This window comes from Calonectris borealis, chromosome 3 (assembly GCF_964195595.1).
Source record: "Calonectris borealis chromosome 3, bCalBor7.hap1.2, whole genome shotgun sequence".
In the NCBI taxonomy this organism is placed as follows: domain Eukaryota; kingdom Metazoa; phylum Chordata; class Aves; order Procellariiformes; family Procellariidae; genus Calonectris; species Calonectris borealis.
The window spans coordinates 8,408,891-8,436,882 of NC_134314.1; the positions used below are offsets into that span (position 1 = coordinate 8,408,891).

At 41.6% G+C, this 27,992-nt stretch overlaps 1 protein-coding gene and 1 long non-coding RNA gene across 6 annotated transcripts in view; one reads left to right on the forward strand and one right to left on the reverse strand.

Annotated features, from left to right (window-relative positions):
• LOC142080099 (uncharacterized) overlaps positions 1-11,837 on the reverse strand; it is a 32,875-nt gene extending 21,038 nt beyond the window's left edge. The window contains exons 1-6 of one of the 3 annotated variants that reach the window (XR_012672867.1): positions 11,667-11,837; positions 10,495-10,580; positions 9,056-9,145; positions 8,743-8,945; positions 8,037-8,127; positions 1,374-1,530 (exon numbers count right to left, since the gene is read on the reverse strand). This is a non-coding gene — a long non-coding RNA (uncharacterized LOC142080099). Of the gene's footprint in view, positions 1-1,373; positions 1,531-8,036; positions 8,128-8,742; positions 8,946-9,055; positions 9,146-10,494; positions 10,581-11,032 lie in introns of those variants that run through there. The other 2 variants (XR_012672869.1, XR_012672868.1) reach the window with 2 other exon arrangements.
• A 242-nt stretch (positions 11,838-12,079) lies between these two features.
• Positions 12,080-21,697, forward strand: LOC142080100 (WD repeat and coiled-coil-containing protein). 3 transcript variants are annotated; one of them, XM_075144953.1, is made up of 5 exons: positions 12,080-12,177; positions 12,665-12,771; positions 15,170-17,051; positions 19,750-19,867; positions 21,080-21,697. In XM_075144953.1, exons 3-5 carry the CDS (start codon positions 15,189-15,191, stop codon positions 21,337-21,339), a joined length of 2,241 nt encoding a protein of 746 aa, XP_075001054.1. In that variant the 5' UTR covers positions 12,080-12,177; positions 12,665-12,771; positions 15,170-15,188; the 3' UTR covers positions 21,340-21,697. The 3 variants fall into 3 exon arrangements, 2 of the variants coding, with proteins under 2 accessions (XP_075001054.1, XP_075001055.1); XR_012672870.1 differs by lacking the exon at positions 12,080-12,177 and adding an exon at positions 19,192-19,279 and having other exon boundaries at positions 12,297-12,771; positions 21,080-21,301; XM_075144954.1 differs by lacking the exon at positions 12,080-12,177 and having other exon boundaries at positions 12,305-12,771.
• The last annotated feature ends 6,295 nt before the right edge of the window (positions 21,698-27,992 follow it).

Consider the following 27,992-nt stretch of genomic DNA (forward strand, 5'->3'; position numbering starts at 1 on the left):
TAAGGATCAAAGACATTGAACGTAAATTTCATTTGGCTAAATGCTGGTGTCTACACTGAACTTGTCATCTAGACTCCTGTATAATCAGTCAAAAAAAGAAAAGCACTTCTACAGCAGATTACTCATGCCCTAACATAGGTTTCTAAAACTGATCGTGGTGAACTTATTAAGTAAATAAATAAGTGCCTATTCTTTTCCACTGACTGCAAATGCAAGCTAGAATGACTAGTTTAAATACAAACATTTACATTTAGTCAGATGAACCTCACCCTCAGAGAAAAGAGGCAATACAGATACATCTGAGAAGCAGGCAGACAGATTCACAAAAATTAAACTATCATGATTATGGTGACAGAAACAGGCAGAAGGGAAGAACCGAATGAACTCCCTAACTTTTCTTCCTCTAAATACAAAGAGATGGGTAAAGTGTAATCAGTAGCCAGGAGTATGAGGCCTAGCATTTTGTATTGCTGAACAGGCCCCAGCAGAAAGCACAGAAAGGCATGCCTGCTTCACCCTGTACATTCAGGGAAACATAAAAGGGATGAGACTTATTTAAGCTATTGTTAAGACTTATTTTTCATACTGTGCATTTTGGGTCTTGTTAATACTCCTGGAGAGTCTTTTTTCCCTTGCCTGGCAAGCCTGTTTATAGGGCACAGATACGCTAAAATCCAGTTAAAATACTTCACTCCATACCAAGGCTGGATTGAGAAGGTAGACCTATGGTCTGAAGGCACTTAATGGGTTTGCAGGTTTGGCATTAGCACCATTCCAGTGATGCAGCCAGAAATCTCATGAGGAACAATTTAAATTTCTGAAATAAGGAAACAATTTCAATTCATTGAATTAAATAATGTCCTTCCCATGCAAGTATCCTCCCAGAGACAAAGGAATCATCATTCTAAATTGCCTACAACCACAGGTATGCAACGTAGCTGGGTATATTTGTACTACTTTGTTCGCAAACATCTTTTTAAGCAGCATCAAGGAGCATTCCTGTTTGTAAAAAAAGAACAAAACAAAATAAATCTGACCTTTTAACTATTAAACACATCTATTACTTTACAGTTATTTGGTTAATTGGATTGCCTGCTACTTTGCATTAAAATTCTGTTCAAAAAGGTATTTGTATTATTACTGCTTTAAAAATTTGGTTTAAGTCATGCTTTCCTTCACTGAAATCAGCACAAATCATTGAAATCAAATAAGTAACACAGACTTAGTATGGTGAGGGAAGATGATATCAGATTTCTAAATGACATAGCACATTTCAAAGCAGCAGATGTTTCTAATCCTAAAAATACACTTGAACAACATCCTTGTGTCTCACAACAGTATCTGGTATTTACAATACTTATGCTATGGCCAAGTAAAATAAAACTTAATTATAACTAACTAGAATGATGGGAGGATATATTTTAGAGGACTACTTATGCTCAACTAAAGGAAGAACTGAAAGGAAATTTTTCTCACAAACATTATCTTCTACAGATGGTAGTCCCATAGTTTGGTCCACTTAAAATGAGGCTAATGAAATACAAAAAATATGTTACATGGAACAGTCCTGCACTCTAAACATATGAACTTGAGGAAAAATGGGTTGATAACACACCAAGACACTTTTGTTTGTACTGTATAGTTTCTTTGAGTTCATTATATACATTATTCATAAGGACTTCCCTGTTGCTAGAGTAATACCACCTTTCGTCATCTTCATGCCTTAGTGCTGTTGCAACAGCCAAAAGGGGAATTCTGAGAAGGTGAAAATCTAGTTAATAGCAAAGATCAGTGATTAGATCTAGGCATCAAAGATGCCTCAGAACTTATAATTATCACTAGACATTTCATTGTCAGTCTACCACACTACCATTTTAATTTTTCATTTATTACTCTTCTGTAAAACAATCTGAATGTTGAGAAGACCAGGAGTGAAGGGAGCTTCTCTGAATGGCTATCAAAGTTTGGTTTGGTTTGGTTCGGTTCCGTATGGTTTGGTTTGGTGGAGATAAAAAGAGGCAAATAAACTTTTAGATGACTAAACAATTAGTTTCAGGCAATAACTGGCTGTAAAATTAAAAAACTCAGTTCTGTGATGCTTAATGAGGACCACTATTATGTGTTTAAATCATATACATGCACTTAAAAATGGACAACAATTGAATGAAGAAATACATGTTTTCAGGTAATGATTCAGGAGTGCAGTGCAGTGCAGAACTATCTTATATAGTGTCTATCACAGGGCTTTAAAGTTAAAATTGAAAGTAATAAAAGCACTGGAAGAAGTGCTGAAGAGATTTATGCAAAGCAGAGGATAAATTTTCAGCTTTGGTTTGGATGGAGAACAGATGGAGAATCAGTGAAGTAGAGAGATATAAGACGACTGTTCTATTAAGCACAAGCTGTACAGAAGATTTTTGCATAAACAGTGATAAAGGCATGTAGAAAGATAGAAAGAGTTTGTACTAAATGAGTTGAGCAGACAGTAGGCTGTGAAAAGGAGAAAAGCATAGATTGAGAAGCATTCACCGTCCTCCAGAAGTGCTATTTTATAGGGCCAAAATCGATCAGCTTAGAAAAAGAGGAGTTGTTCAGATCACCTAAATTTCATGAATCATAGAATCGTAGAATCATAAAGGTTGGAAAAGACCTCTAAGATCATCGAGTCCAACCGTCAACCCAACACCACCATGCCTACTAAACCACGTCCCTAAGTGCCTCACCTACATGTCTTAAATACTTCCAGGGATGGTGACTCAACCACGTCCCTGGGCAGCCTGTTCCAAGGCCTGACCACTCTTTCAGTAAAGAAATTTTTCCTAATGTCCAATCTAAACTATGAAGGCGCTAACCCCCTCTTTTAGGCTCCTTATTTCACCAGCAGAAAGGACAGGCTCCTCTGGAAGAATAATGAGACTACTGGTGCTAGGTTCCTGTTCAGAGTCACCCAGTAGGGGAGTCTGTCTTCTGTAATTAAAACAGAGGAAAGCTAGGAAGAGTAGGAGCTTAAATTAGAAGTCAAAGCAGAATGACTACCCTCAGTATGCCATACCAGTGGCGCTCAGAAGACTAAATGGTGTACCAGCTCCTCCAAAACATTTCCCCTGTGGGGAATATACAACATACCAGAAAGTCTAAATTTCCATTTTAATTACTCTGCATCTTTACCTAGCACATTTATATGCATCCCAGTCTATTTTTGGGAGTTGGTACATCTTTACTTAAAAGTACAATCTGCTTCAAAGAAAAGTTAAAACTTACCTTACATTTTCCATAACTTTGCTGCTAAGCATGCAGCAGTCTGCTTTACTCTTCATGGTTTCTTGTATTGACCCACTTCTTGAGAAAATGCTAACAACAGAAGTTCTATATGCCAGATAGGCTTTTTCTTTTTTGATTTTGAAAATAATTTTGTGAGAACAATAAGAAAACAATATAAAAATTAAATGCAACAAAATCAAAGTTAGCTGAAATTCTGCTGGCCAATCTATGATGCTGACTCTGCACAATGAAATATTACTTTGATATTCTTCATAATAGCTAAGAAGTGAGAGATCACTGTAGGAAGTGTATAAAGTAGGCCCTGCATGACCCTCAATTAGTTCTTCCCTTTTTCCTCTACTACTTTAGAATAGTATTATCTATACTTACGTGAAAAATCTAAAGTATCAATTTCCTTTAATATATTTTCAACCACTGAAATAGTATAAATAGTATCATCAAGCCTAACTTCCTTTCCCCTGATGCTCTTTTTTATCTGTTTTCTTAGCTTGGACAATGAACATATTTTTACTTTCAGGTTTTCCTATCTTAACAGAAAACCACAAACAATGGACTATTTTGCCTGTCCAATATGTAGCTGAAGAGTCCTTCTCTCTAACCCAAGACAGGGCTAATTATTCTTAAGTAACTCCTGACAGATGTTTATCTAACTTGTTCTTAAAAAAAACAACATATAGTACCAGATTGCAATTACGAACCCATTCGGTCCTTTAGACCTGGACTCATCTAACCTAACTTTTAAGCATGTGAAGTCAGGCGAGGTAAATCCCAGGGGTTCTGCAATTTCACAGCTGAAAGTATGTTTCTCATTGTTCCACACAACAGAAATTAACTTATTTATTGATGTCTTATATGTTAATAGTAATTTTATATATTTATATATGTGTTAAATCAGTCAATATTATGGCTTCATTTTTCTAACTGACTGAGGCAATTTCACAATCTTTATGTTAAATGCAAACTCACTTTGCTGAGATTCACTACTTCCCTGCTGGTGCTATTATCTAATGGACAAGTAGAGGACTGCCATTATCTCCCAGCTAATGACATCTGGGTACCTCTCATATGAGTTTCCAAAGTGCTCAGTGCAATTCAGCCGCTGATGCAGAGAGCCAATACTGAACTTTATGCTTCCCTCTCCTCCACTATTATTTGACACATATGTGTGAACAGCCAGGTGTGATCAAATGTTTGGAGGCATGTGGTGCCAAAGTTCAGTGCTGGTGCAGAAAGACACTGGCACAGGAGGTGACATTTGCAGACTTGCCAGTTAAAACCATTAGTACTTGACAACCTCTGTCCTTTGGCAAGGATCCATCCCACTTGTCAGCAGGCACCATGATATCTTAACAGACCAGGCAGTACGCAGCCAGGAGAGCAGTACATCTAAACATCACAGTGTAATACAGACAAAAATGAACCAAAACTCCAGACAAATGCAAACCATTAGCTCACTTTAGAGGCAAGAGTCATTTCCTTCAAATCAAACATACTTAATACATTTCAAAAATATAAAAGGCAGTAAAGTAAAACAAAGAAACAGTCCACGAACACTATTTTAAAAATTAGTACAAAATTCACAATAATGTACTAATTTCAGCAACCAAAAAATAAACTTTTGCCATGTAAGAAAAGCTCTAGTGTCCTAACTGAAATTTAGCTGTGGGATGCTGAGGTGAAGTTTTCCAAAGCGGTACTGGTGAAAGGCCTCATTCTCCAATGGACCCCTGTTCATTCATCCTGCAGTCGCTGGATGGAAATGTATGGACCCAAAAATTTATATGGCTAAAAAGACCTACCAAAACACTTTTAAAGTGGATCAGTTTCTCAATTCAACCTACAGCTCAGCTGCAGAGTGGTGCCAGCATAGTGGAGAAGGCATCATGATTCTTGAGTCACACCAATGAATTACTAACATGCCCGTTGCTCTCATATCTCATACCTTTTATCTATCAGTGAATTCTGTGTCTTTGTAATTATCAATAAATTTCTTTTTAAGTTTAACACTTCAATGCATTTTACAATAAGGCTAATTGCAAATTGCATTTTTTTTACATTTTACCTACCACAGATAGCATAACCAACAATTAACGGACTAGTCACAATTTGATTTGTAAGTATGATGCTAATTGTTTCCCTTGTTATTCTTCCCTCAGAAACTTAGTTCACCTAAAAATAAGTAAATAAGTCAAAAAAGTATGTAAAAATACTGGCTCCACTGCAAATTACTGACAAAATTTCCCTTGAACTTCAAACAAGTCACAATTTCACTCAGTTTGTAAATATTCTTATGCTCATGTATACAGATGTCATCTCCATTTCCATGTCCACCTTCCCTTATTAGCATTTTATTTAGATATCAATCATATTGTTATCGACACAAAATGTAGCTACGCTGATCTTCATTGATAGACTGTTACCTCAAAACACTTGTACCTGTTAATAGCACAAAAGAAAACTGCCTGGTAACAGTGTGCCTGAAATGCAGGATTAACCTAAGAAGTAGCAAAGATGAAAGTAGGGCTTTTGCAGATTAGTTACATAAAAGGGAAATAGAAAATGCAACAGCAGGAGGTAGAAGTATGTAGGACTGAATTGTTTACTGCCACAAGAAAGGGTTCTCACAGCAAGATTTATAGAGAAGAAGGAGAAAAGGTGTCTATATATGGTGGCACAAGTAAAAGGGAACGCCAGGTGCCTACTAGAAAGATCAAGATGTGAACAATCTCGCACGAATTATATTGTTAAATATCTGTAAGGATGTGATTTGTATATTACCTTGGTTCTGGACTAACCACAGTTACAAGGATGTGTAATTTAGAAGAAGATACTGTTTGTTCTGAAGAGGTATGCCTGAAAATGTCCTTGGAAAGATCGTTCCAAAGGCACACTGTCATATCAAAAATCCTTATTTACAACATAATTGTTTCACCCAAATCAATTTTAAAATGGAAAGACTCTCAAAAGGCTATCTCATTTTTAATATACATGAAGTTATTTTGGTTTTGCATGTTATTTATGGTATACAACAAACTGTGTGACTAGTCAGGAGCCTAATTTTTTACTTCCTAGCACTTTCACAGCAGTGCAAGTACATTAGTTTGACATAGAGCTTTATGCTAGTGAACTGGAAGGTCCATTTTCCTGCCCCAAACCAAAGATTTTGACTATTCACAGTTTATGTCCTTTGTCTTTTGCAATTGTCTGTTAACTAGTTGAAAACTGTTATGTCCATTACATCTCCCTTTAGTTGTCTTTTCTCTAAGCAATACCACTCCTTCAGTTTCTCTCATAGACATCCACCCTGGACCTCTTGTTATTCTGTCCTATGCTGACATTCAGTATCTCTCTTAAACTGCAGCAGTTAGTAGAATTTAGTTGAAGGCCTGTTTCAGACATAGAAAAAGCACTGGTGTAGGTTTTTACATACAGAAAAAGTAGGCTGTCACAGCGTGAACAACTGCAGGGAGTGACAAAACATTCCTGTATGAGTTTCCTACATTGCCCATGCCTTCTTCCCAGTGTAGATAATGATCAGCTGTTTGAAAACTAATTTAGACAACTGCCTGCATCTCCTTTGTCTCTACAACAACCAGCAAAGTGTTGGACCTGCTGAAGTCCAACCTGCTAAGGCAGGCTTCAAGAGACATGCAGCAGTAGCTGCTTTAGGAGATGAGGCATGGTAGCTACTGCTGCAGAGAAAAACAGTAATTCCCGCTCACTTTGTCACTGTCCTAATTGCCAAAATTTTCACTGATCCCCTCCATTCGTCAAAACCTGGAGCCACAGGGAACCCCCTGCAAGACCTTGCGTATAGAGCACAAAACCCAGTTTTGCCTACACTGTGGAAACACTGTGACCCCTCCTGGCTTTATTCAGCCAAGTAGAACAGACAAGATACTCATGTGTCTCGCACACAATGATCCTGTTCACACATCCCACAGCGATGTCTGCCTTCTTGTAACAGCATGATATTGACAGGGGTCTAGGTAATTTTCTGCAAAATTGCTCATCTTGTATTATCTTTATTACTAATTACCTCCCAAAATTAAGAAGAAACATTTTTAATCTAATAACAAAAAGCAGATAAAACATCTGTACCTTTTCGCTACTGATCTTAGGCTTTACCGCATCATATTTTACGGGTCTAAATTACATGACAGTGCCTCATTAAGTTTTCCCATTAAGAAATATGATGATGAGATCAACTTGCTCATTCAGTAGTATCCATAACCTGGATTAAATATATTTTTTAAAAAATGACGCTTAAGAAGTTAACAGGAAGTATCTCCAAATTATTCTTTTCCCTTATAACATTATGTTCTTTGAATGTGTACATATTCAATAAGAGCAAAGAAAAAAATCTACCGAGTGCATAAATAATAACTCTGCCCATCACATACATTTCACCTTCTTTCCCTGCCGTTCTTTCCCTCTCACAGGTATTCATAACTCTTCTTTCTCAGACTGCCCTATATTCTTATTAATGTTGTGTTTCAAACTAATTTGAAAAGCAGACGCCCAAATGATACAACAAATTAAGTTATGAGAACGCAAATCTGTTCTCAGTGCAGGGACTGAGAACAGATTTGTGGGACTGTTCATTGTTTAAGGATAAGCCTGACTCAGTGTAAGCACATATTTTTAAAAGAGAAAATGTGTGCTTTAAATGAGCATGACCACAGGAAACGATTTCTATAATTTCAGCTTTTTAAACACTTTTCCTTGCATAATTTCTTTGCCCCACTTTCTACCTTGTATGCATCTCCGAAGGGGTTCTGCATCATTTAAATCCCTGAAGTAACAGACGCATCGTATATATCAGCAGTAAACAGCTTGAAAAGTCTGGAAAAAAAAGAAAGAAAACGAGAGATGTTTATTTGCATTACAGCTACCGCGAAATAACCGCTGCCACTATGCACATCGTGGCTGCGTGACCAGCCATGGCTAGTGGCTGCTGGCCAAGTAGCCTACAGCAAATTTTCATGCTGTTCTACATCGCAAAATAACCAGCCTGTGGTTACGTAAATAAGATAAACACTGTTGGGCATGGAAATAAACACCTAGGTGTAATAACAACTACCTACACACCATCCTGGCACTCTGGTAGGCTGAGACAATTCCATTTCAATCAAAATATTATACAACTGACCGTATTTTACAGATTTGCAAATAACTACAATTTTTGGTAATATTTTCGGTTCATTTGTAGAACTCAGTCAGCATTTATACACATAAGAGAATTTACATGATGAAAATAAGTGTCTTTAAAAATACTTACTTGTGTAATTATAAGCATAGAAAACAAAATTAAACATTTAATGTGAAAATATCTTCTAAAGCATTCTTAAATTGTGGTCTCTCCACCTGATAAAACAATTTTTAAATGTTTATTTCTGTATACTAATATGGATGATCAATTTAAGTTTATGCAAAAAGAGATAAATGTGAAATCATTACCGTTAAACAGATTCTTTGTGAGATTACAGGACTAAAATTACACTCAGCAAACTGTTACTGTCTAGTAAAGTCCCCTGGTGGCTCAGGTTCACAGGCACCGAGTAAAAACGCTACACAGCCAGCCTCACTGCTGAAACACGTCCCCAAATGTTTTCTTATTTATAGATGGCTTGACAGCACTTTCAAACCACATCACCATCAATCTAAAAAAATCACAGGGCATATCATTAGTGCCTTAGGACGTGTATTTTTCGGTCACTCTTATTTGTTATCCATAGGGAGAACAAGATTGAAAGCACAGGCTCTGTCTTACCCTCTGCGATGCACAGGATCAAGCACCCCAGGCACCTTCTATGCCAATAACTGATGTAATACAGCGTTGAGTGTTCAAGCATATGCAATCCTGTAGAGAGAAGGCAGTTGAACTGGAAAACCGGAAAACAACCCTTACCAACCCACCAGGTGCGACACAGGCGCAGGCAAGAGAGAGCAGAAATTCCTAGTGCTGTTCCGTTCTTGTAACTGTGCTAAGTGTGTACTTCCCAGAGCTAAAAGAACAAGAGCAAATGAAATGATCGTCATTGCCATCTCTCAAGCAGGGCTCACCTCTGCTCACCTCTCTGAGAGATGTAATATGCTACGGCCCTACCCCTGAGAGTGTATTAACATACATTGTGAACATAAGAGCAGATTTCTACAGGAAATTTTTCAGATTTTCTTTTCAGTTTTGCATTGTTCTCTCTACAATTGCACCCTGTCTGTTGTTCATGACAGAGAAAAAGGAAAATAGAGAGAAGAAATCAAAACCGTGTTTGTTCATTTTCTGATAAATTCTCATACACCTGAGAGAGTGCATTTGTGCAGCAACACAGAAAAGCTGTGTTGTGATTTAACACAGGCGCTCGCTCACTCCCCCACAGTGGGATGGGGGAGAGAATCGGAAGGATAAAAGTGAGAAAACTCGTGGGTTGAGATAAAGACAGTTTAATAGCGAAAGCAAAAGCCGGGCACACAAGCAAAGCAAAACAAGGAATTCATTCACTCCTTCCCATCGGCAGGCAGGTGTTCAGCCATCTCCAGGAAAGCAGGGCTCCATCATGTGTAACCGTTACTTGGGAAGACAAACGCCATCACTCCGAACGTCCGCCCCTCCTTCTTCTTCCCCCAGCTTTATATGCTAAGCATGGACGTCATATGGTATGGAATATCCCTTTGGTCAGTTCGGCTTAGCTGTCCCAGCTGTGTCTCCTCCCAACTTCTTGTGCACCCCCAGCCTACTCACTGGTGGGGTGGGGTGAGGAGCAGAAAAGGCCTTGACTCTGTGTAAGCACTGCTCAGCGGTAACGAAACATCCCTGTGTTATCAACACTGTTTTCAGCACAAATGCAAAACATAGCCTCGTACTAGCTATTGTGAAGAAAATTAACTCTATCTCAGCCAAAACCAGAACAAGCTGGCATTTGGGTCCACTGCTTATCTTTCTAAACTAAAAATGTAACATTGGAAATCTATTAATTATCTCAAATCTGTTATTTATTTATTTACTGCAACTCACAGCATCAAGTGCCTGAAGCTGGCAGACAGACTCTCTCTCATATCAAAAATACAACAGTTCAAACAAATCCCATTCTCCACCTCTAGGCATCCCTGCCTCTGTCCCATGGCCACTTCTCCTTTGCTGAACAAGCTTCCAAAGGAACCTGGAAACTAACTTCTTTCAATTTGAATGGCAGGAATTTCTCTTCCACAAACCTTTTCCAGTACAATCACGTAAGAGTTCTTACTCCTTGCAGTCTTCTCAAACACACCAACCTATCTTTCAGCATCTTGCAGGTGCCCTGTCAGGTATAAAACAGTCAAATTATGTTGAGCTTTTTTAGATAGAGACAGTATGTGGAATTTTACCTTGCATCCCTCAGATACATAGATATCCTCACCTATAGCGCACCACAGGCCATTGAATTTAATCTAAAATCCATTTATTGAGCTCAGAAATTTGTCTGTGGCTGAGGCAAAATCTGCATTGAAATAATATGTCCCTGAAAGTCACCAAGTTTTAAGTTGAAGATGCATGTAGAGGATCTGCTCTGTTGGTAGTTTGTTCCAGTGGTCAATCAAACTCACAGGTGTATCTTACATATTTGAATTCATCCATGGCTCTTGTTAAATCTTCGTTCACTAACTTAAAAGAACTCTTTAGTTCTGATTTTTTTTTCCCTGTAAAGGCACTCATGCAATATAGCCAAGTCACCACCTAGTGTTCTCCTTTTGGTAAGTTTGAGCTACTTACATTTTTGGCCTTGCAACCATTTCAAGCATTTTTTTCACACCTTTGGCAGCTCTTTAAAGCACCTTTTCCAGTGTTTCAACATCCTATCAAAAGTATGGGTTTCAAAAACTGTACGATGATCAGACTGCTCCGCAGTACTAAGCAGTGACAAAGTGGCACAGTCTTGCAATATAATTAACTTTAAAAAGGCCTCAGAGACTTAGAAGTTATGCCCGATGCAATAAATCAGGACCAAAGAAGTTGTATGGGAGTAGTTCTGTACCATATCCATATGCTTTCTTCACTTAAATGTGACCTCCCAAGGGGAAAAAAAAACCAAACAAACACAAAACAAAGCAGGCACATATCTCATTTTGCATCTTTATCTTGTGCAGAAGGATCCAAATAGCTCTTTAAACTTGCAGGCTTTGCTTTCAGACCAGTGTCATACCTGCCGGGTCATAGGAGCTATCTGTGTTACCACCCCCTGACCCCAGGGGGGTGAACTGACCCCTGGCAGCAAGGCCAGGCCAGTCACACTGTTGATGTCTGAATCACCAGCCCCCCTCACGCGATGGGGTACTCCACACAGGGGACTCAACGTCCTCCCGCCTGACGCGCCTCATCTCTCCCTCGGTCCCTTCGCAGGCCTCACCGAGAGCCACACGGATGCGGCCACGCCAGGGGGCGTGGGTCGGACATGTCACAGGGTACGGTGAGCCCCCCGGGAGCGATGGAGGGGACAAGTCCCTGTCACCCGCGGCCCCCTCAGCAGCGACCACCGTTGAGGCACCCTGAGGAGACCGCTCGCGCCACCCGACGGAGCGGCGGGGGGAAAGGGGCAGGCAGCGCGCGCACACGCGGGAGCGCACGTCACCGCCCCGCCCCATTGCCTCCTGGGAGCTGTAGTTCTAGCGCCCGCCCCTTGTAGGCGCCGCCTGCTGGGTCATAGAGCTCAAGCGTGCCCGGCTAGAGCGCCGCTGCTGAGCGTCGAAGCGGAGCGCCGCTGCCCGCCCCCCGCGGCTCGGCGGTGCGGGGCTGGGCAGGGCCGGGCGGGGAGGCGGGGCCGGGCCGGGGCCGGGAGGTGCTCGCCACCGCCGAGGGCCGCGCTCCGCTGCACGGCCGCGGGGACCGCCTCTCCGGAGCCGGGCTGAGCCGCCGGGCGGGTGAGGCTGCTGGCCGTGGCGGGGAGGAGAGGAGAAGGAGCGGGCGGGCCGCTGGGGGAGGTGGGGAATATCGGTGCGGGCGGGCCCGCGCAGGGAGCGGCGGGTCGCCGGTGCGGGCGGGTGGCGGCGCGGAGGAAGCGGCGCGGGCGGGCGGGTTTGGGCGCTCTCTCTTGCCTCCTGCCATGGCTGCCCAGGGCGGCGGGGCCCGGGCGCCGTGTTTCACCGAGCATCCCGGCCTGCCCGCGCGGCGGTGGCAGTAGCGCGACACCTGTCCCAGGGGACCTCGGCCTTTGCCGGGCCGGGGAGGGTGCCAGGGCGTGAGGCGAGGCACGGGCCGGGAGGCGGTTGGCGGGAGCCTCGCCGGGGGCGGCACGCCTCGACGCCCCGAGCGCTGCGGAAGCGGCGGTGGGCCGAGTGAGGGGGGTTTGGGCAGGAGGCGGCTGGAGCGCCATGGCCAGTGGGTGTTTCGCTGCTTTTGCTTTTCCAGGTCCGCTGGGCATAGCGTCAAACGTCCCGTGTGTCACAGGCAGCCATCCGGATGGGCCAGGAGGCGTAGCGTGCCCTGTGAGGCACGTTGTCATCTCCCTTCCGTTGGTAAGTATTGCCCGGCAGCGTACCGGTGGTCCAGAGTGCTAAAGAACGAACAACTAGCGTTTTGGTTTTCCTGCAAGCGGCGGTCGCTTAACGAGGTTGAGGTGGGTTATACTGGAGGTTAGAGGAGAGCCGGGTAATGGTGGAGAAGTTGATTGGGAAGTATCTCGAGTGCTCTCTTACCGTGAGGCAGGATCCAGTCTGCTTAAACTTATCCCTGACAGACATTTAATTAATTGGCTCTTACAGATTATTAAATTCACGGAGTGCCTTCTCCCCCTCTCTAAGGTAACCTGCTTCAGTGCTTACCTATCACTTATAGTTAGAATTTTTCCTTAATAGCTTGCCCAAATCTCCTTTGTTGAAGCCAAGCTGAGAATTATCTTGCGCTTTCCAGAGTAGACCTGGAGAACAATGGATCAGTGTTCTCTTGTCAGCAGACTGGTGGGTGTTTGCAGGTTTCCACTCACAATCTTCTCCAAACTGAGTGAACCCACTCACGTTTCTCTGGTCCCTGAGCTCTGTTAAGCATTTCCGTCATCCTTGGACTGTTAAATTCGTAACTAGATGCAGTACTTCAGTGGAGATAGTGTTAGCTCTGAGGAAGTGGGGTGATTATCTCCCTTGTGTATGGCATCCCTCTTAAAAACATTCCAGAATGATACTGTCTTATTTGGCAACATTCTCACATTACTGAAATATTCAGTTTGTGATCCACTGTAAGCCAGATCCTTTTTTGCTATACTGCTACCCAGGGTATCCATGTTTGGTATCCATGTTTGGTTTTTTTTCTTTACTAAGTATATTATTTTGCACTTGTTATTAGTTTGAGAAGAAGTTATCTTGATCATCATAACATAACTTTTTCTAACTAATTTTAGTTTCTGAAATCTGCTCTTCGAATCCCCTTCCTCCAAGTTTGGGGTCATCCACAAATAGTTAATTAAAATACCGAGTAGTGCCAGGCCCTGCACATTGTGATGAACCCTTCCAGTTTGACAGTTTGACTTTCTCAAACGCTTTCTTCTTGTTTTTCATGTTTTCTACTAAAGCTGCAACTCATTCTGTGCCATGGCTTTGCAGCTGAGCCAAATCCTACAGAGAATCTTAAATGAGGAAACCATCAATTTCTTTAAATTGGCTTCTGTGCACAGAGTAGGGATTGCTCACAGCTCAAAAAATAAAAATGTGTGTAAAATCCTGAACCCTTCTGAAGTTTTGGTGCCTTGCATATGGCTTCTGGATGTGCCCGACACCTGGTTACAGGTTATGGAGAATAATAATTGCTGGCAGATTCCATTCTCCCTCTTGAAGCTGTTATGCTATGTAGAGAGAACTGAAAAGGCTTCTCTTGAGACATCAGGCAAACCATGTAACCCATTTTTCAAAAATAATGGAATGAAGGTTTTCTGTGGTTTTATTTCCTACCTATAAAACAGTAATTTCTACTTTGCAGGACATTATGAAAATAAGTATTCCTAAAGCAATATCCAAATGATAAAAATGTCCTCAGAATTACTGCAGATATTAAAAAAAAAAAAAGGCGTAAAAATGAATGTATATTTTTGTATGGATATTCAGGTGCGTGGAAATACCAGTCTGCAGGCGTAGTAAGCTGCCTGCTGCTTTCATCCCTTCTACTCAGCAAACAGTAGTCAGCTGTAAGGTGGTTTGCAAACTTTGACAAAAAGGTGCTGAATCACTTAGGAAAAGAAAAAAAAATTACTGCATTAGAGGATGTTGAAGATTGTGAGTTATTCATATGCTATCATAGTATGGCTCGTGCCTGAGGTAGATGGGTCTGCTCCCCTTCTGTGTTCTAAGTTCTTCTAAACTCTTTTCTCATTCATTTCCTCAGAAAAATCTGCTTTGATCCTAACTTTTTTCAAAATTGCATTTTCTTTTTTAGAGAGCTTTCTGGAATAACCATACAAATGCCTCGTTCTCACCCACTTAATGCAGGATCAGCTTTGTAGATAATACATTAATGCTTGGTTATGCTTGTAAGGGATTACTTTATCTGACCACAAATGGTCCATGAAACTGAGAGTTAGAGGTGATGTTTTGCAAATTTTTAATGCTGAAGTAATTTGAAAATATTCTGAGAAGCGGCAACCTGTCGATTAGAATGAAAGGACTGTTCTTGTGATGAAAATGCAGCAGACTAAGCGTATGTAAACAGCAAAGTTTCTTTCTCTTAAAATTGCGTTTCATTGTGGAAACATCATAAACAAAAAATTCTAGAGTTGGAGATTAAGCATAGATAAACATTATGAGTATATTGACTTCACTGGAAGGAAAAGTCCAGCATTGGCAGGGTCATAAGCTAAATAATCATCCAGGTATTGTCCTCCATCCTCTACAATAAATCTTTTTTTTCTTTTCATTCTAATTTGTTTAGATGTCTCACATTAAAAATCATGGAGCTAGGAAAGGCGAAGCTTCTGAGAACTGGCCTTAATGCCTTATACCAAGCAATTCACCCTGTGCATGGTATTGCCTGGACAGACGGGAAACAGGTGATACTAACTTCTTTACACCTTCATAATGGAGAGCCAAAATTTGGTGACTCGAGTGTTGTCGGTCAGTTTGAACATGTCCATGGACTCTACTGGGGCCCATGTCCCCCTGATGCCCCAGCTCTGCTCGCTGTTCAACATAAAAAGCATATCACCATTTGGCAGCTCTGCTTTAATGTTACAGAAAGAAATAAGCTCTTAGTTTCTCAGATATGCGACATCAGCGAGCCGTTTCCAGTGCTCCCCCAAGGCTGCGTGTGGCATCCGAAGAAGGAGATCTTGGCTGTGCTAACGACACGGGATGCCTCCGTCCTGCACTCTGTTCATCTCAACAACTCAAGAATCAAAGCAGATATTAAAGGCAGCGGTCTCATCCACTGCGCTTGTTGGACGAAGGAAGGCAATCGCTTAGTAGTGGGAGTAGGCAGTGCCCTTCATTCTTATATTTGGGATGATGCTCAGAAAACACTGAATGCTTGTTCTTTTTGCCCAATCTTTGATGTGGGAGGCTACATCTGTGCTGTGGAAGCTACTCTGAATTTCCAAGTTGCTGTTGCCACCGAGCTTCCTCTAGACAAGATCTGTGGCTTAAATGCTGGTGTTGCATTTGAAGTTCCGGCGAGCATGGAAGCAGAGTCCTTCCCCTCGCAGTCCAGCTTATGCGGTGAGGAAGAGTATTCCATGGATAGGGGGAAGAAATCACTGGACTCTGAGAAGCCCTTGTCTGTAGTTACATCTCCTGTGGATCTAACTCACATACTTTCTAGCAAGCAGGGTGCTGAGTCCAGCCCTCTTCTTCATCTGAGGCCCAAGGACTACCTAACGGGAAGTGGCCAAGATTCTTCACATCTCATCTTGGTGACTTTTGAAAGAAAGGTTACCTCTACCAAAAAAGTTAGCATCCCAGGCATTCTGGTTCCTGATATGATGGCTTTTGACCCCAAAACTCAAACTGTATCAGTTGCCTCCAATACTTGTAACATTATTTTAGTCTATTCACTGACTTCATCCAATTTACCCAATATTCAACAAATTCAGCTAGAGAAAAATGAGAAACCAAAGGGTTTGTGCTTCTTGACCAATAAATTGTTACTGATACTGGTTGGAAGACAAAAATTCACTGACCCTGCATTTCTTCCCTCTTCAAGATCAGACAAATATATGATCCGATTGATGATTAAGGAACTAATATTTGAAATGAGTCCTTCCACATCTGCGTCAGTTAATGGGAGCTCCAATTTGAACCTTTCAAACGTACCTCATGATCTCTCTACAGATGTTCACCCTCTTAGCCGTGGACTCCTGATACCAGATCGTGCTGCCATTCAGTCCCCTGCCAGCAGAAGGAAACTCATTGAAGAAATTAAGAGTCCTGTTTATGAACAAAGCTTGTTGTTGAACATGAGTGACCTCAAAGATAAAAAGATTTCCATGAATTTTCCTCCAGCTGTTGAGTCTCTCGATGCCGAACCAGTTAATCGGACTCTGGCACTGTCTGCCACGTCGCTGGCGTTTTCTAACAAGCCATCATCTCCAAAAAGGCAGGCAGATGCAGCTTCCAAAATACCGAATTCTTACAAGAATAACCTATTAAGTGAAAAGGAGGCAAGTTACTTTTCGAAAAATGTAGAAAAACTGTCTGGTAACTTCACAGAATTACAGCATCATCTCTCTGAATTAACTGAGCTGCTAAAAACTGGGAAGAGAAATCTTCCAGTCTACCCATCTTCTCAGGAACCCTCTTTTATTAACATCACCTGCCAGGTAATTTTAATATTGGAAGCCTTAATGATAAAATCTGTTAATGGATGTATGTTCTTTGTACGGATTTAAAACACGAACTCTTGTTAGATTATGTGCAGGAAGGTTGACATCCTGTGAATGTTCAGTACGTGCAAATTCGGTACATATGAATGATCTCGCTGCATGCAGGTGAATCTGATAGGAGTCTCACTTAGACTTATTTAGGCTTTACGTAAGCCTGGCTTGTTTTTGTTGTCCTTCTTCCCTACTCTTCCTGTAATTGCGTCTTCGTCCCTATTTACAGTTATTTTAAAACTATGTATTTGTGTTTTTCTCTGATGGGAGATAGAATGAGGGAAATATTTCAGATAATTTTTTAAACTGAACTTAAAGTAATGTGTCTGAAATTGTTGCCATTTCAGTAGATGCTGTAGTAGTGCTTTCATTCTCGCACAGTTATCTGTACCAGTGGTAAAAACAGAGAATTTCTGGGAAAAAAAGACCATTATCACGTAATGGTCAATAGGATTGGATTTCCATCCTGTTCCTGTAGGTGGGACTAATGTTACAAGTCCCACTACTCTGCAGGCTTCAGTGTTTTTAAAGCGATGTAATATTCGGGAATGTGCAGCTCCCTGTCCCCACCTCGCGCTGGGCTGAGCTTGTTGGCTCTGACCGGGCAGACGTACCTTCTCCTTCTGCACAGAGGCTGGTGGGACTCCAGAGAACCCACACCTGACAGTTCAGTTGCAGAATTAAAGACTCTTATGAAGTTCTAGGAGGGTAATGTTTTTCATAGGCAGCTTCTGAAGCTTTCTGTTTAGAAATTGAGACAAGTGAAAATTTCCATGTATGGGAATTGGTATCAATCTCTTGTTCTCCTATGAGAACAACTAAAATAATGGAGACTGAAACAAAAAAAGAAAAATGCTTTGGCTCTGAAACTGAAATGTTGCTAATTAGTATTGAGAGCACCATCTGAGAAGGAAAAGAGATCCTTTGGGACACGATAGATAATTCCATTAACATAGCTTAAAAATGGATTTAAAATCAAATTTCATGTGAAAGACACTTTCCTTGGCTGAAAGAAGGCACTTCCAAATCTCATGCTAGAAAGTGTAAGTTACCTGATTACCAAAACATGACACAAATCTACTAGGTCTCTTCTAGAATTCAGATTAATAAACCTTACTCAATATTCAAAGTATTTTAAACTGCTGTTTTTCTTTCAATAAGCTCTGATTTTTCAGCTTTATTATTGCAAAACATTATTATTATCAACTTTTGTAGCATTGAACTCTTAGGTCCTAGATCATATTCCCTCACTCTCTTCGCTGTTTTCCATTGTAAACATTTAATAATTGTAATAACTCTAATTTTTCTAGCTCTCTTAAATCTTAACTATGTATGGGGCATTACTCTGAAAAGTGAAAGCTTCCCTTAGCAAGTCTGGTGTCTCGTTTATCCGAGGTGTTTGTTTAGATGCCTACTTTAATTTGAGGTAGCACAAATCTTCGTTACATTTTTATATTCAGCTCTCTTTTTACATATATTTCAAATTGGGTTACATATCAGCTTGTCTTGGTGTTCCAAGAGCTAGATTAGCTACGCTTGTGTGGGGATGCTTCGCAAATTAAAGTAATGCTATAATTTTACCTCCATATTTTGATCACTAATGATTTGTGGCAAGAAAAGCATTTGACTTTTGAATTACAAGTGACATTGGAAAGTCTGGCAGAAAATGCTGTGTTTTAACTTTACTCAGAGTATATTTGATTCAGAAATAGTTAACAGGCAAAGAGGGATCCTCACCTCGTGTGCTGAACCCAGATCGTTTCTCTACTGCCCAAGTTATTAGCTGTATTTTACAAAATATTGAGGAAAACCCAAAATGTCCCAAATAAGCAGTGTCTTTGAGAGGGCAGAGTTTATCAGTGCAGGGAGCAAAGAGCACGTGTACATCTCCAACCTCCCCTCTACCATACGCCCTCCTTGCGGATGGATGGGTCTCTCCACAGCATGGGAAAGGAGTCAGAATTTACTTTATCGTGTTTTTGTCGTGACCCAGAGATGTTAGCAAGGCTTCCCTGGGAAGTGACATGGTTGTGTGAACTCTGCAAAGACAGAGTTTGTAGTTTTGGTAACAACTGATCTTTTGCAGATTTTAAAAATGCTTTGCTCTGCCCCGTGGGGGATATTCTTTGAAGACGCTTTTTGGACTTTAAGGCTGGGGGCAGTGATGGTCAGAGGTGAGACAAACAAGCCCTTGTGATTTGTTAGTCTGTTCCTGGTCCCAAACATTCACGGGCAGGAGTTGTCACCTCTTCTTACGTTGTGGAGCAGGGAGGGGGGAGGATGGAAAACCTGCGGCTTTACAGACTCCCCAGGAAAATGTCCCTCACAGGTGGTAGGATGAGGTCTGGATTGCGCTGTGGATGAGGCTCATGGTTTCTTCAGCAGGAGTGTATGATTTCCTCTCCTGTTGTTCTGACACGTGCTGAATTAGCACAGTTACTTGCCGCTATCACTCACAGATCGTCTCTTTGAGAGCTGAGACTTTAAAGTATAAATCTTGCAAATGGGTCTGGGTGAATGTAGCGTTTGACTTTCTGTAGATGGTGTAGTTGAAGGCGTGTCTGTGATCCTGTTTTGATTAACGTCATTTTGACATCTCTTAATATACATCACGGTATCTAACGATTCTTTCTTGAATTTACAGAAGCAGCTTTCCAGAAGTGATTCAGATGAAAGACGAGCTGTTATTCTTTGTGGTGGTAAACTCCGTCTGAATATAGTCCAGCAGATATTTAATCTCTCTCTTGTAGAAATGCAACATGGTATGTTGTAATTATCTGATAATACAAACACTTTAAACACATGCGACATTCTCAGTGAGCATTAGCAGTATGCATAATCCCATCTGGAAAAAAAACAAGGAATAAATAATGAAAGATTATTAATAAAATTTTGCTTGAACAACTTCTCTTTCTGGCATGAAAAATGTCCCCATTACCTGCCTTAGTTTCGACTTCTCATTTTTAGCTTAAAAATGTAAACTTAACAGAATTGGTTGCCCAGGAATGAGTAATCATCATGCATATGACTAGCCTTGCTAGATAAATTTTAAAAGCAAACAGTGTTACAGTAGGTTTCTTTATTAATTTCACAATTATTACTAGATAGATGGGCAAAGCAGGAATGATATTTTCAAATTCCTGAATTGTATTGATTTTAAAGTTTGGTCCAAATGGGATATTAAGCCAAAAGATTAAAGGGTTGCATGCTTTTAAGCTACAATCTTCTTTTGACCTTACTTGTGACATGAAGTTACATAATGTAAATTTACAAACAGCTGGAAATGTTTCTCTGAATTCCCTCACCCCTCACGAGCTCTATTTTATTTCTTCATCAACTTAATGGATACAAGTATGAAGATTTTCTGGTTTATATGAATTAGTAGGAGTCAGTGTTTCAGATTCAGTAAACAATTTCAAATTGTAAAAATAATGCTAACGATGATGTGAAGTCAAATAGCAGGTGGACCAGAGACATGGGGTTTGTGCAGTATGGTACAGTATTTCTTCCTTGTATTTATTGGAATTAATTATATTGAAATTACATAATAGAAGCTGTTTCTAAATTGTTTTTATTATATTAATTTGTCATTTAATTTAATAAATTTCTGCTTTTTACAGTATCTGCACAGCTTAAGCACTGTGAAGTAGCTTATGAATACCTAATTAAAAACAAGTCTGGATGCTTATGAACTCTGTTCAGAATTTCATTCCTCCTCCTCGTTAGAGGCGTGCATTTATTATAGTCTCGTCTCCTAGTGGCAAAATTGGTCGAAAGCTGTTTCGCATAGTTGTTAACTGTCCTTTATTTTGGGGATTATACAACCTGTATTTCCCCATACTTTTTTTTTCTTGCTAGAAAAACTGTAAACATACAGAAGCATTTAACTTTAATTTTAGAAGAAATATATTTTATACCTTAAACATACCTAATTACAGGAAAACTTATAAACAGACATTTATGTGTCTTCACAGGTTCATCTTGGATTGTTCTCACAGCCGACAGCGAGGGCTTTGTTCCGTTAATGTTTACACCCACGCAGGAGATAGTCGTAAGAGATGCCAGTATGAAAGGCTACAGCGCCCGTTCTTCCAAAACTTTGGACATCATCAGTTCTACAGAAGGGTGTAGACCCGCTTCTTCTGAAAGTCTGGATATCACGAGTTCTTTGGAAGTCCTCAGAGACTGCTCCTCCAAGACTTTAGACAGCAGCAGTCCTTCAGAACAGCAGTAAAACGTAATTTTTGACAGTGATTTTGTAATGCCTGTCTTACGATGGGAGACTTCTAAATTTACTGTATAGGACTGCAGATTCTAAACAACAGTCTGTCTCAAGTCTCTGTTGGATTTCCATAATTTTTTTGTGGCATATCACTGTAAATTATTTATTTGATCCTTGGAACCATTAACTTTTTTTTATACTGAGCAGTGTTTTTTAAATATGCCTCTTGCAGTATAGACCAGGTCTTTGTATCAGTGGTTGAAAACGCGCGTTCTTACAAGCTTCCGAGCTAAAGTTTCCATCTTGGTCTTTGATGTTGGTGTTTTTAAATGGTAGCAAACTTGCATAATAAAGAAATCCTTGAAAACGCTGCACTGCCCCCCATTTCCTCACTTCTGTCAAAGCCTGCAATATTATACGGCTGTTATTTAGAAATAGTGCCTGCAGACGTGCAGGTGTGTTTGCACCGGTGTTACTAAGGGTGTAAGCACTAGTATATGGAGTTTGGGACAAAGTATGGTCGTGTGGAATATCCATAGTGTGTAGAAGCAAGACCCTTTTCCTCTCCTGTGCCACCAGTAATGCCTCTCTGTGCTTGCTTCTCCGTGTGGATCCGGGGAAGTGGCTGTCGCGTGTGTCATTTGCAGAGGGTTGAGCCCAGCTGGCAGCTGAGCCCCCCCCCAGCCGCTCACTCACTCCCCTGTGCAGGCTGGGGGAGAGGATTGGAAGGGCGAAAGCAAGAACAACTCGGGGGTTGAGATAAAGGCAGTTTAATAAGTAAAACAGAAGCTGTGTGTGCAAGTGAAGCAAAATAAGGAGTTTATTCAGTACCTCCCAGCGGCAGGTGTTCAGCAGCTTATGGGACAGCAAGGCTTCGCCATGTGTAACGGTTACTTGGGAAACGAGCGCCATGACTCTCAACGTCCTCCCCTTTCTCACAACTTCTATTGCTGAGCATGACGTCATATGGTATGGAATCCCCCTTCGGTCAGCTGGGGTCACTGTCCCAGCTGTGTCCCCTCCCAGCTTCTCATGCACCCCCAGCCCACTCGCTGGTGGGACAGAGCAGGAAAAAGACAGCCTTGATGCCTTGCAAGCTCTGCTCAGCAATCGCCAAAACATCGGCGTGTTAGCAAGACTCTTTTGGTCACAGGACCGACCCGATACAGGCTGCTGTGAAGAAAACAAACTCCATCCCAGCCAGACCCAGTACGTTGTCGCAGGCATAAAATGACCTCAGTTACATTTGAATAACTGAACATTTACTATTTCTAAACATCTCTTGTCTTCATATTGAAATTTTTCCTATTACCTTTGAGACAATACTGTCAATATTAACAACATTGCCTTCAATACATCTGTTTTAATTTTCATAGCTAATACGTGCTGAATGGGCAGAAGGGAAGTCCAATAACCATCACCTTGAGACCATCCAATTTAAAGGCTGACAGAAGAAAATGTTCTATGGGCTTTTGTAGTGAGAGAGAGAGAGAAAGAGAAAATGCAAAGGTGAAGTTTAGAGAACAGCACAAGTTTATGTAGCGTGGATTGCGGCACTGAAGAAAAGGCAGTAATCCAAGATTGCTACCCATAAATTTAAAGTGTGATAACATTAAGCAGTTTATCAGGCTTTCACCGTGGCACTTACTGTGGAGAAGGAATCAAGTAATGAGATTATAGAATCAGAGCTGCTGTCTTAGGACTAATATAATCTCTTTTTTTTAGTGCCTATTTGGAAATTTAGCCACTGTCAAAAAATCATCCACAAAACACAATATTAAAGACACAATAAAATTGAAAAAAAAAAAATAAAGACAGTGTTGTGCGATGCAACTAGACGTTAACAGCTTTTGACAAACAGGGGAGGAGGAAACCAGGTAATCTGGTGATTGTGGGCTTCACCCGGTGACAAGCACCTCTTCTCAGTAATTGCCACGGTCTAACCAGGAGGTGGTCCGCGATCGCTGCTACTCTTACCAGAAAGTCATGGAATTCAGAGCCTCAGCCCCGGCTGCACGTTCAGAGCAGGCTGGATGCTGGGGACGGTCCTTTTTCATGCCAGTGCCTGGTTTCAACATCCCACTGACCCGCGGGAGGAGAGGGTTAGGGCTGGCAGGAAACCTCTGCCACCTGCACTGCCCCGCTCACCCGAGAGGGTGCTTTGAATTGCACGCGCCTCAAATGCTGCTTCTATAATTTGGCTATGGAGCCAAAGAGTGTATAAAAATTAGCTGCTTGTTTTGGAATTATTATATATTTGTATTATATCTGGATTGATGAAAGACAGCGTCACCCACCAGAAGCGTGCTCAGTCTAGAGTTGCACCAGGCGGATTTGTAGGACTCTTCCAGCTCCCCAGGTGAGCTCGGGGAACTACCCGCGCGCAGGGCGTTGCCGTGTCGGGCAACTAGAGCAGACACAGCAAGTGCAAGTCACCTGCTAAAAGCTGTTAATAGTTTGGTCGAGGGATTACGCTTGCTATTCATGGTGTGTTGTGTGCTTGTAGACAAATATTGCATTTGAAATATAACCCTAGGAATCTCAGAAGAATTAAATCCTTACATTAAGAGAATTGCTTAATTATCCTTAATCAAGAAGTCATTTCTAAACCTCCGGGCTGATCTGCACCAAAGCTGAATGGGAAACAAAGGCCCAAATCGCTAAAGATGTTCCAAGCATAATACTAATGGTAATGAGACTTTTACTTCTCAATGCTGAAACCTTTGGAGAGGGATGTGCAAGCAGCTGGAAGTCACCACGGCCTAAAGCAGGGGGCTGGGGCAGGAACGAGCAGAATCTGCAACTAAGGCTGTTGCTCTCTTGCTGAGATAGTGTTGGTAAATTAAGTACTTTTTCTGTTTCAGCTGAACTGCAATATGGATTAATAATGACCTTTTGTATAGGTTATGTGAGGTGTAATGCTACAAGTGTACCAAGTATTATTTATGAATAAATTTAGTGGGATAAACAGCTTACTTCTTCCAGTTCATCAAAAGATTTAGAAAAGATTACATAAAAAAAAAAAAAAACCAAAACACACATACACAAAACCTTAGAGATTTTAAACTTCATTTTAATTAACACCTCTCATCTGAAAAAGAGTGAAGAAACTAGTGTAAAACTGTTTAGAGCCATTATCTTACTTGCGTGCTTTGTTATTTACCTTCAGGACAACTGCAGGCTCGCTCCTGCTGTGGGAAACCGCGAGTTCTGGGAGTTGCATTTGAAGCAAGTTCCTAACTTACCTGGTTTTAAATCTTTTTTCTGAGCTTGGTTTTCATTTTGGCCAATTCTCCTGTGTTCACAATTGCAGAAGCTACAAGTTGGTACCGTGACGATGAGGAACGGTGTGTCTGATGTACGTAAGCTTGGGGCTGGAGACATTCATACAGGGGAGATAAAAAGCACTTGCTGGAATTTCCCTTCTTCTTGAAGAGAGAAGCGTTGTTACGCTTGGGTTCATATTCAGAAATGCACAACTAATGGTTTTCAAATTCTCTTTGATGAAATGTTATTAAAAATCATGTATTTCATGTATTAAATTTCATGTATTGACTTTTCATTTCATTTTCTTTTACTGAAACTTCTGATAGTTCTTGATTGAATGTGGATTTTGTTCAAATCTGTACAAAGAAACCCTGTGCTCTATTGTCTTTGAAAAAGATAAAACCTTAAATCAATCTTTTTCATCTCAAATCAGAGACTTCTATTCTGTTTACAATGTCTCCAAACTTTAAAAGATGAATTAACATTCATAAACCAGGTATTAATGTGAATGTCCTTTTATCTGTAGCGCCCTTTAGGTCTAAAAGCAACCACTAAAAGAACTTGCAACGTATTTCTATCAATTAAACCCTATTAAAATAAGAAGGTACGATAAAACTACCGTTTCAACGTCACAAAAACAAATTAGCCTGGGATAACGTGCATTTCCTCATAAGCACATTTTCAGATGTACACATTGCTGTGCTGGTTGTACACTAATATGGTCATTATATATAATGTGTCTAATTGTCATGTGGAGTTAATAGCTTATTACTTCTATCTTCTAATATATCTTCTAATTACAGCTATTATCCATATGCTCCATGGAGCGTATCTGGAATTTCTTTCAGCATTATCATGTTCTTCATATGTACAACATCCATAAACATCCAGCAGTAGCACTGAGCACTGATGCCGACCGGACAACAGAGGATCGTCCCCTTTCAAAGCAGCTTCCCAACGAAGGTCCGCAGGTCAGCAGGAATCTCGGGGCTGGGGTCTCCCATGAGGTCAGCCAGATGCTTGGGTGAAGTTAAGGAGCTTACAACCATCTTCACCCAGAGCTCTCATGCCTCTACTTGAGGTCCGTGCTCATGGTAGTCCTCTGGCTGCTGGCAAGCATTAAGTTGGAGACTAAATTAATGGCATTGAAAAGCTGCCGTGGGAGTTTTTAAGCAATAATTTGAAGCCTTGAGGGATGATGTCTTCTTTACATTGGTCAGCTCTCCTCCGGGCAGCTTTGTTGGTGGCTCTGCTGGGAACCTCTGTTAGAAGTTTCTCCCAGTAGCATGGGACTCCACTCCTGCTGTTCCCATGGCCGCTGAGCAGCCCCAGAGCAGTTGCAGTTAAAATGGACTGCACTGCATGAAGATTTTCTTTCTGTTTTAAGAACCGCTTTTGTTGTTTTCAGGAAAAAACACCTTTTCTCAGGTGTTCTGAAATTCACCTCAGGTGGTTTTACTTACTTACTGTCAGCACCTCTTATTTTTCTTTTTTTTTCTTGTTTTTTGTTGCTCTCTTGCTAGCAAGGGGGAAGGAAAGGCAAGAAAGCTAAAGCCACAAAGCCCAGCGGCAACCACCACATAGACCAGCAGATGACAAATCATCTCATCCAAAGATCCTTGGCTCTTCCACTCTGCAGAATGCAAGAACACGACACCAAGTAAATGGATTCTCACAAACAGACATCAAAGACATAAAAAAATCAAAGCATCTTGAAGGCAGAAACCTTAAAACTCAAGTATAGCTTCTGCTGCCAAAATCCCACCAGGTTCCATTGCTTTATCCCCAGTGGGAGTGTTACGCTTCAGGAGCAAATCAAATCATTCATCCTCAGCTACCAGCTGTGAGTCTTCCAAATGAAACAAGCGGAGAGGAAAAGTGGAGAGGTACAGGAGCAAGTTGGAAAGTGAGGGTTTTTTTTCCTCCATCCTATTTCTTCTACCGTGGGCAGGTGCTGTGCTTCCTTTACCCCTAGCAGCTCCTTTTGGTTTTTTTTGTGTAGTGGGATTCCGACCCCAGCTGGTGGAGGGAATCATCTTCCAGTAGCGGTCTATGCCCAACACAAAATTGGTTTGATGGATTAAACCTGTTGCCTACTCTGCCCCCGGTTTGTCCCATGAGATCCAAGTCCCTCTTTCCTATTAGTCTTTATTTCTTCCCCAGGGACATCTGGCTCTCTGGGGACCCTGAGCAACCACCCATGCGGGGGCCACAGGCACACCAGTGTTCACCAAGTGCCACCACTGACTACTCCAAAACTATGTCCAGTTTCAATCAATTTCTGGATTAACTCAGCCTGCCCTGCAATGTCTCAGTCCTGGATTTATCGTACAGTTCCCTTTACTCAGGTCCACCCTGTAGGCAACAAGCACAACATTGTCTGCTGGCAACCAGAGAGAACGCGGTGGGGTTTGAAAAGAAAGGTGAAGGAAAAGAAAGATTGACCTCTGGTTCCCTTTGTGTACCTGGTGCGATTTCCTTGTGCAGTACACCCTACCCTCACCGACCGGTTGTCCTCGGTTAGAGCGGGTCGATCAGGCACTTCCGAATCGCCTTGTTACTGTCCCCAGACACCAAGCCTGCAATCAGTACTCACAGCGCCGGGACCAAAACACGTGCCCTTCTGTGCTAGGACACGGAGAAGGCGGATATCCCAGCATGTTTTCTAACTGCGCCCTCTGCCAAGTTCCTCGTTATTTCAGTTGCACAGCCAGAATAATTAAGATACGTCTGTCTTTGCTTTTATAGTATTGCTTCTACTGACTGTCCAGTTCCTGGGAATCCTCCAGCACTGAAATTCCACCCTGTTTGCTGCAGTCCCCGATCATCTCTTGGTGTTTTTTCCATTGATCCACTTTTGTATAACAAGGGGCTCGGGCAGGGAATCCGGGACAGACTGAGCGTGTGAATATCTGGTAACCAAAAAGTGTTGACTGATTCTCTGAGTCTCCTCTGCTCTGCGTGTGGCATTCGGATCTCCACATCCATCATCTTTCCACCCGGTCATTGACGTCAATCCACAAGCCCTTAGGAGAGGATTGCAGGGTGTTTTTAGGGAGCTTGTTTGTCTTACGGCTCTGCTTTCACCCCTACAAGTCACTTTGGGAATTCTGGAGTTGCCCATTCTCTCTGCCTGGCCAGCTCAGCAGAGCTGAGACTTTGCCAGGGGTCTGGAGGTGGCTACAGTTTTGCATTCGTTCCATACTGATGTCAGCAGGTACCTCTCTGCACCGAGACTCACAGTCTGACGTGGCTGGCACTGGCAGAATTTCTGAAGCTGCTGGATGTGGCAAATGTGCATTCTCTTCTCAATGACTTTGAAGGTGACCAAAGAGTGAGTTTGTTTTGGAAACACAAGGGAAATACTTCCTCAGGGGCTGCAGCTGATTTGGACAGAA

Bases quoted from the DNA above. Each gene is read 5' to 3' on its own strand.
- LOC142080100 (XM_075144953.1), top strand. From the start codon at position 15,189: ATGGAGCTAGGAAAGGCGAAGCTTCTGAGAACTGGCCTTAATGCCTTA. The intron at 17,052-19,749 runs GTAATTTTAATA...TTGAATTTACAG, and splicing joins TTATTAACATCACCTGCCAG to AAGCAGCTTTCCAGAAGTGA. The intron at 19,868-21,079 runs GTATGTTGTAAT...GTGTCTTCACAG, and splicing joins TCTTGTAGAAATGCAACATG to GTTCATCTTGGATTGTTCTC.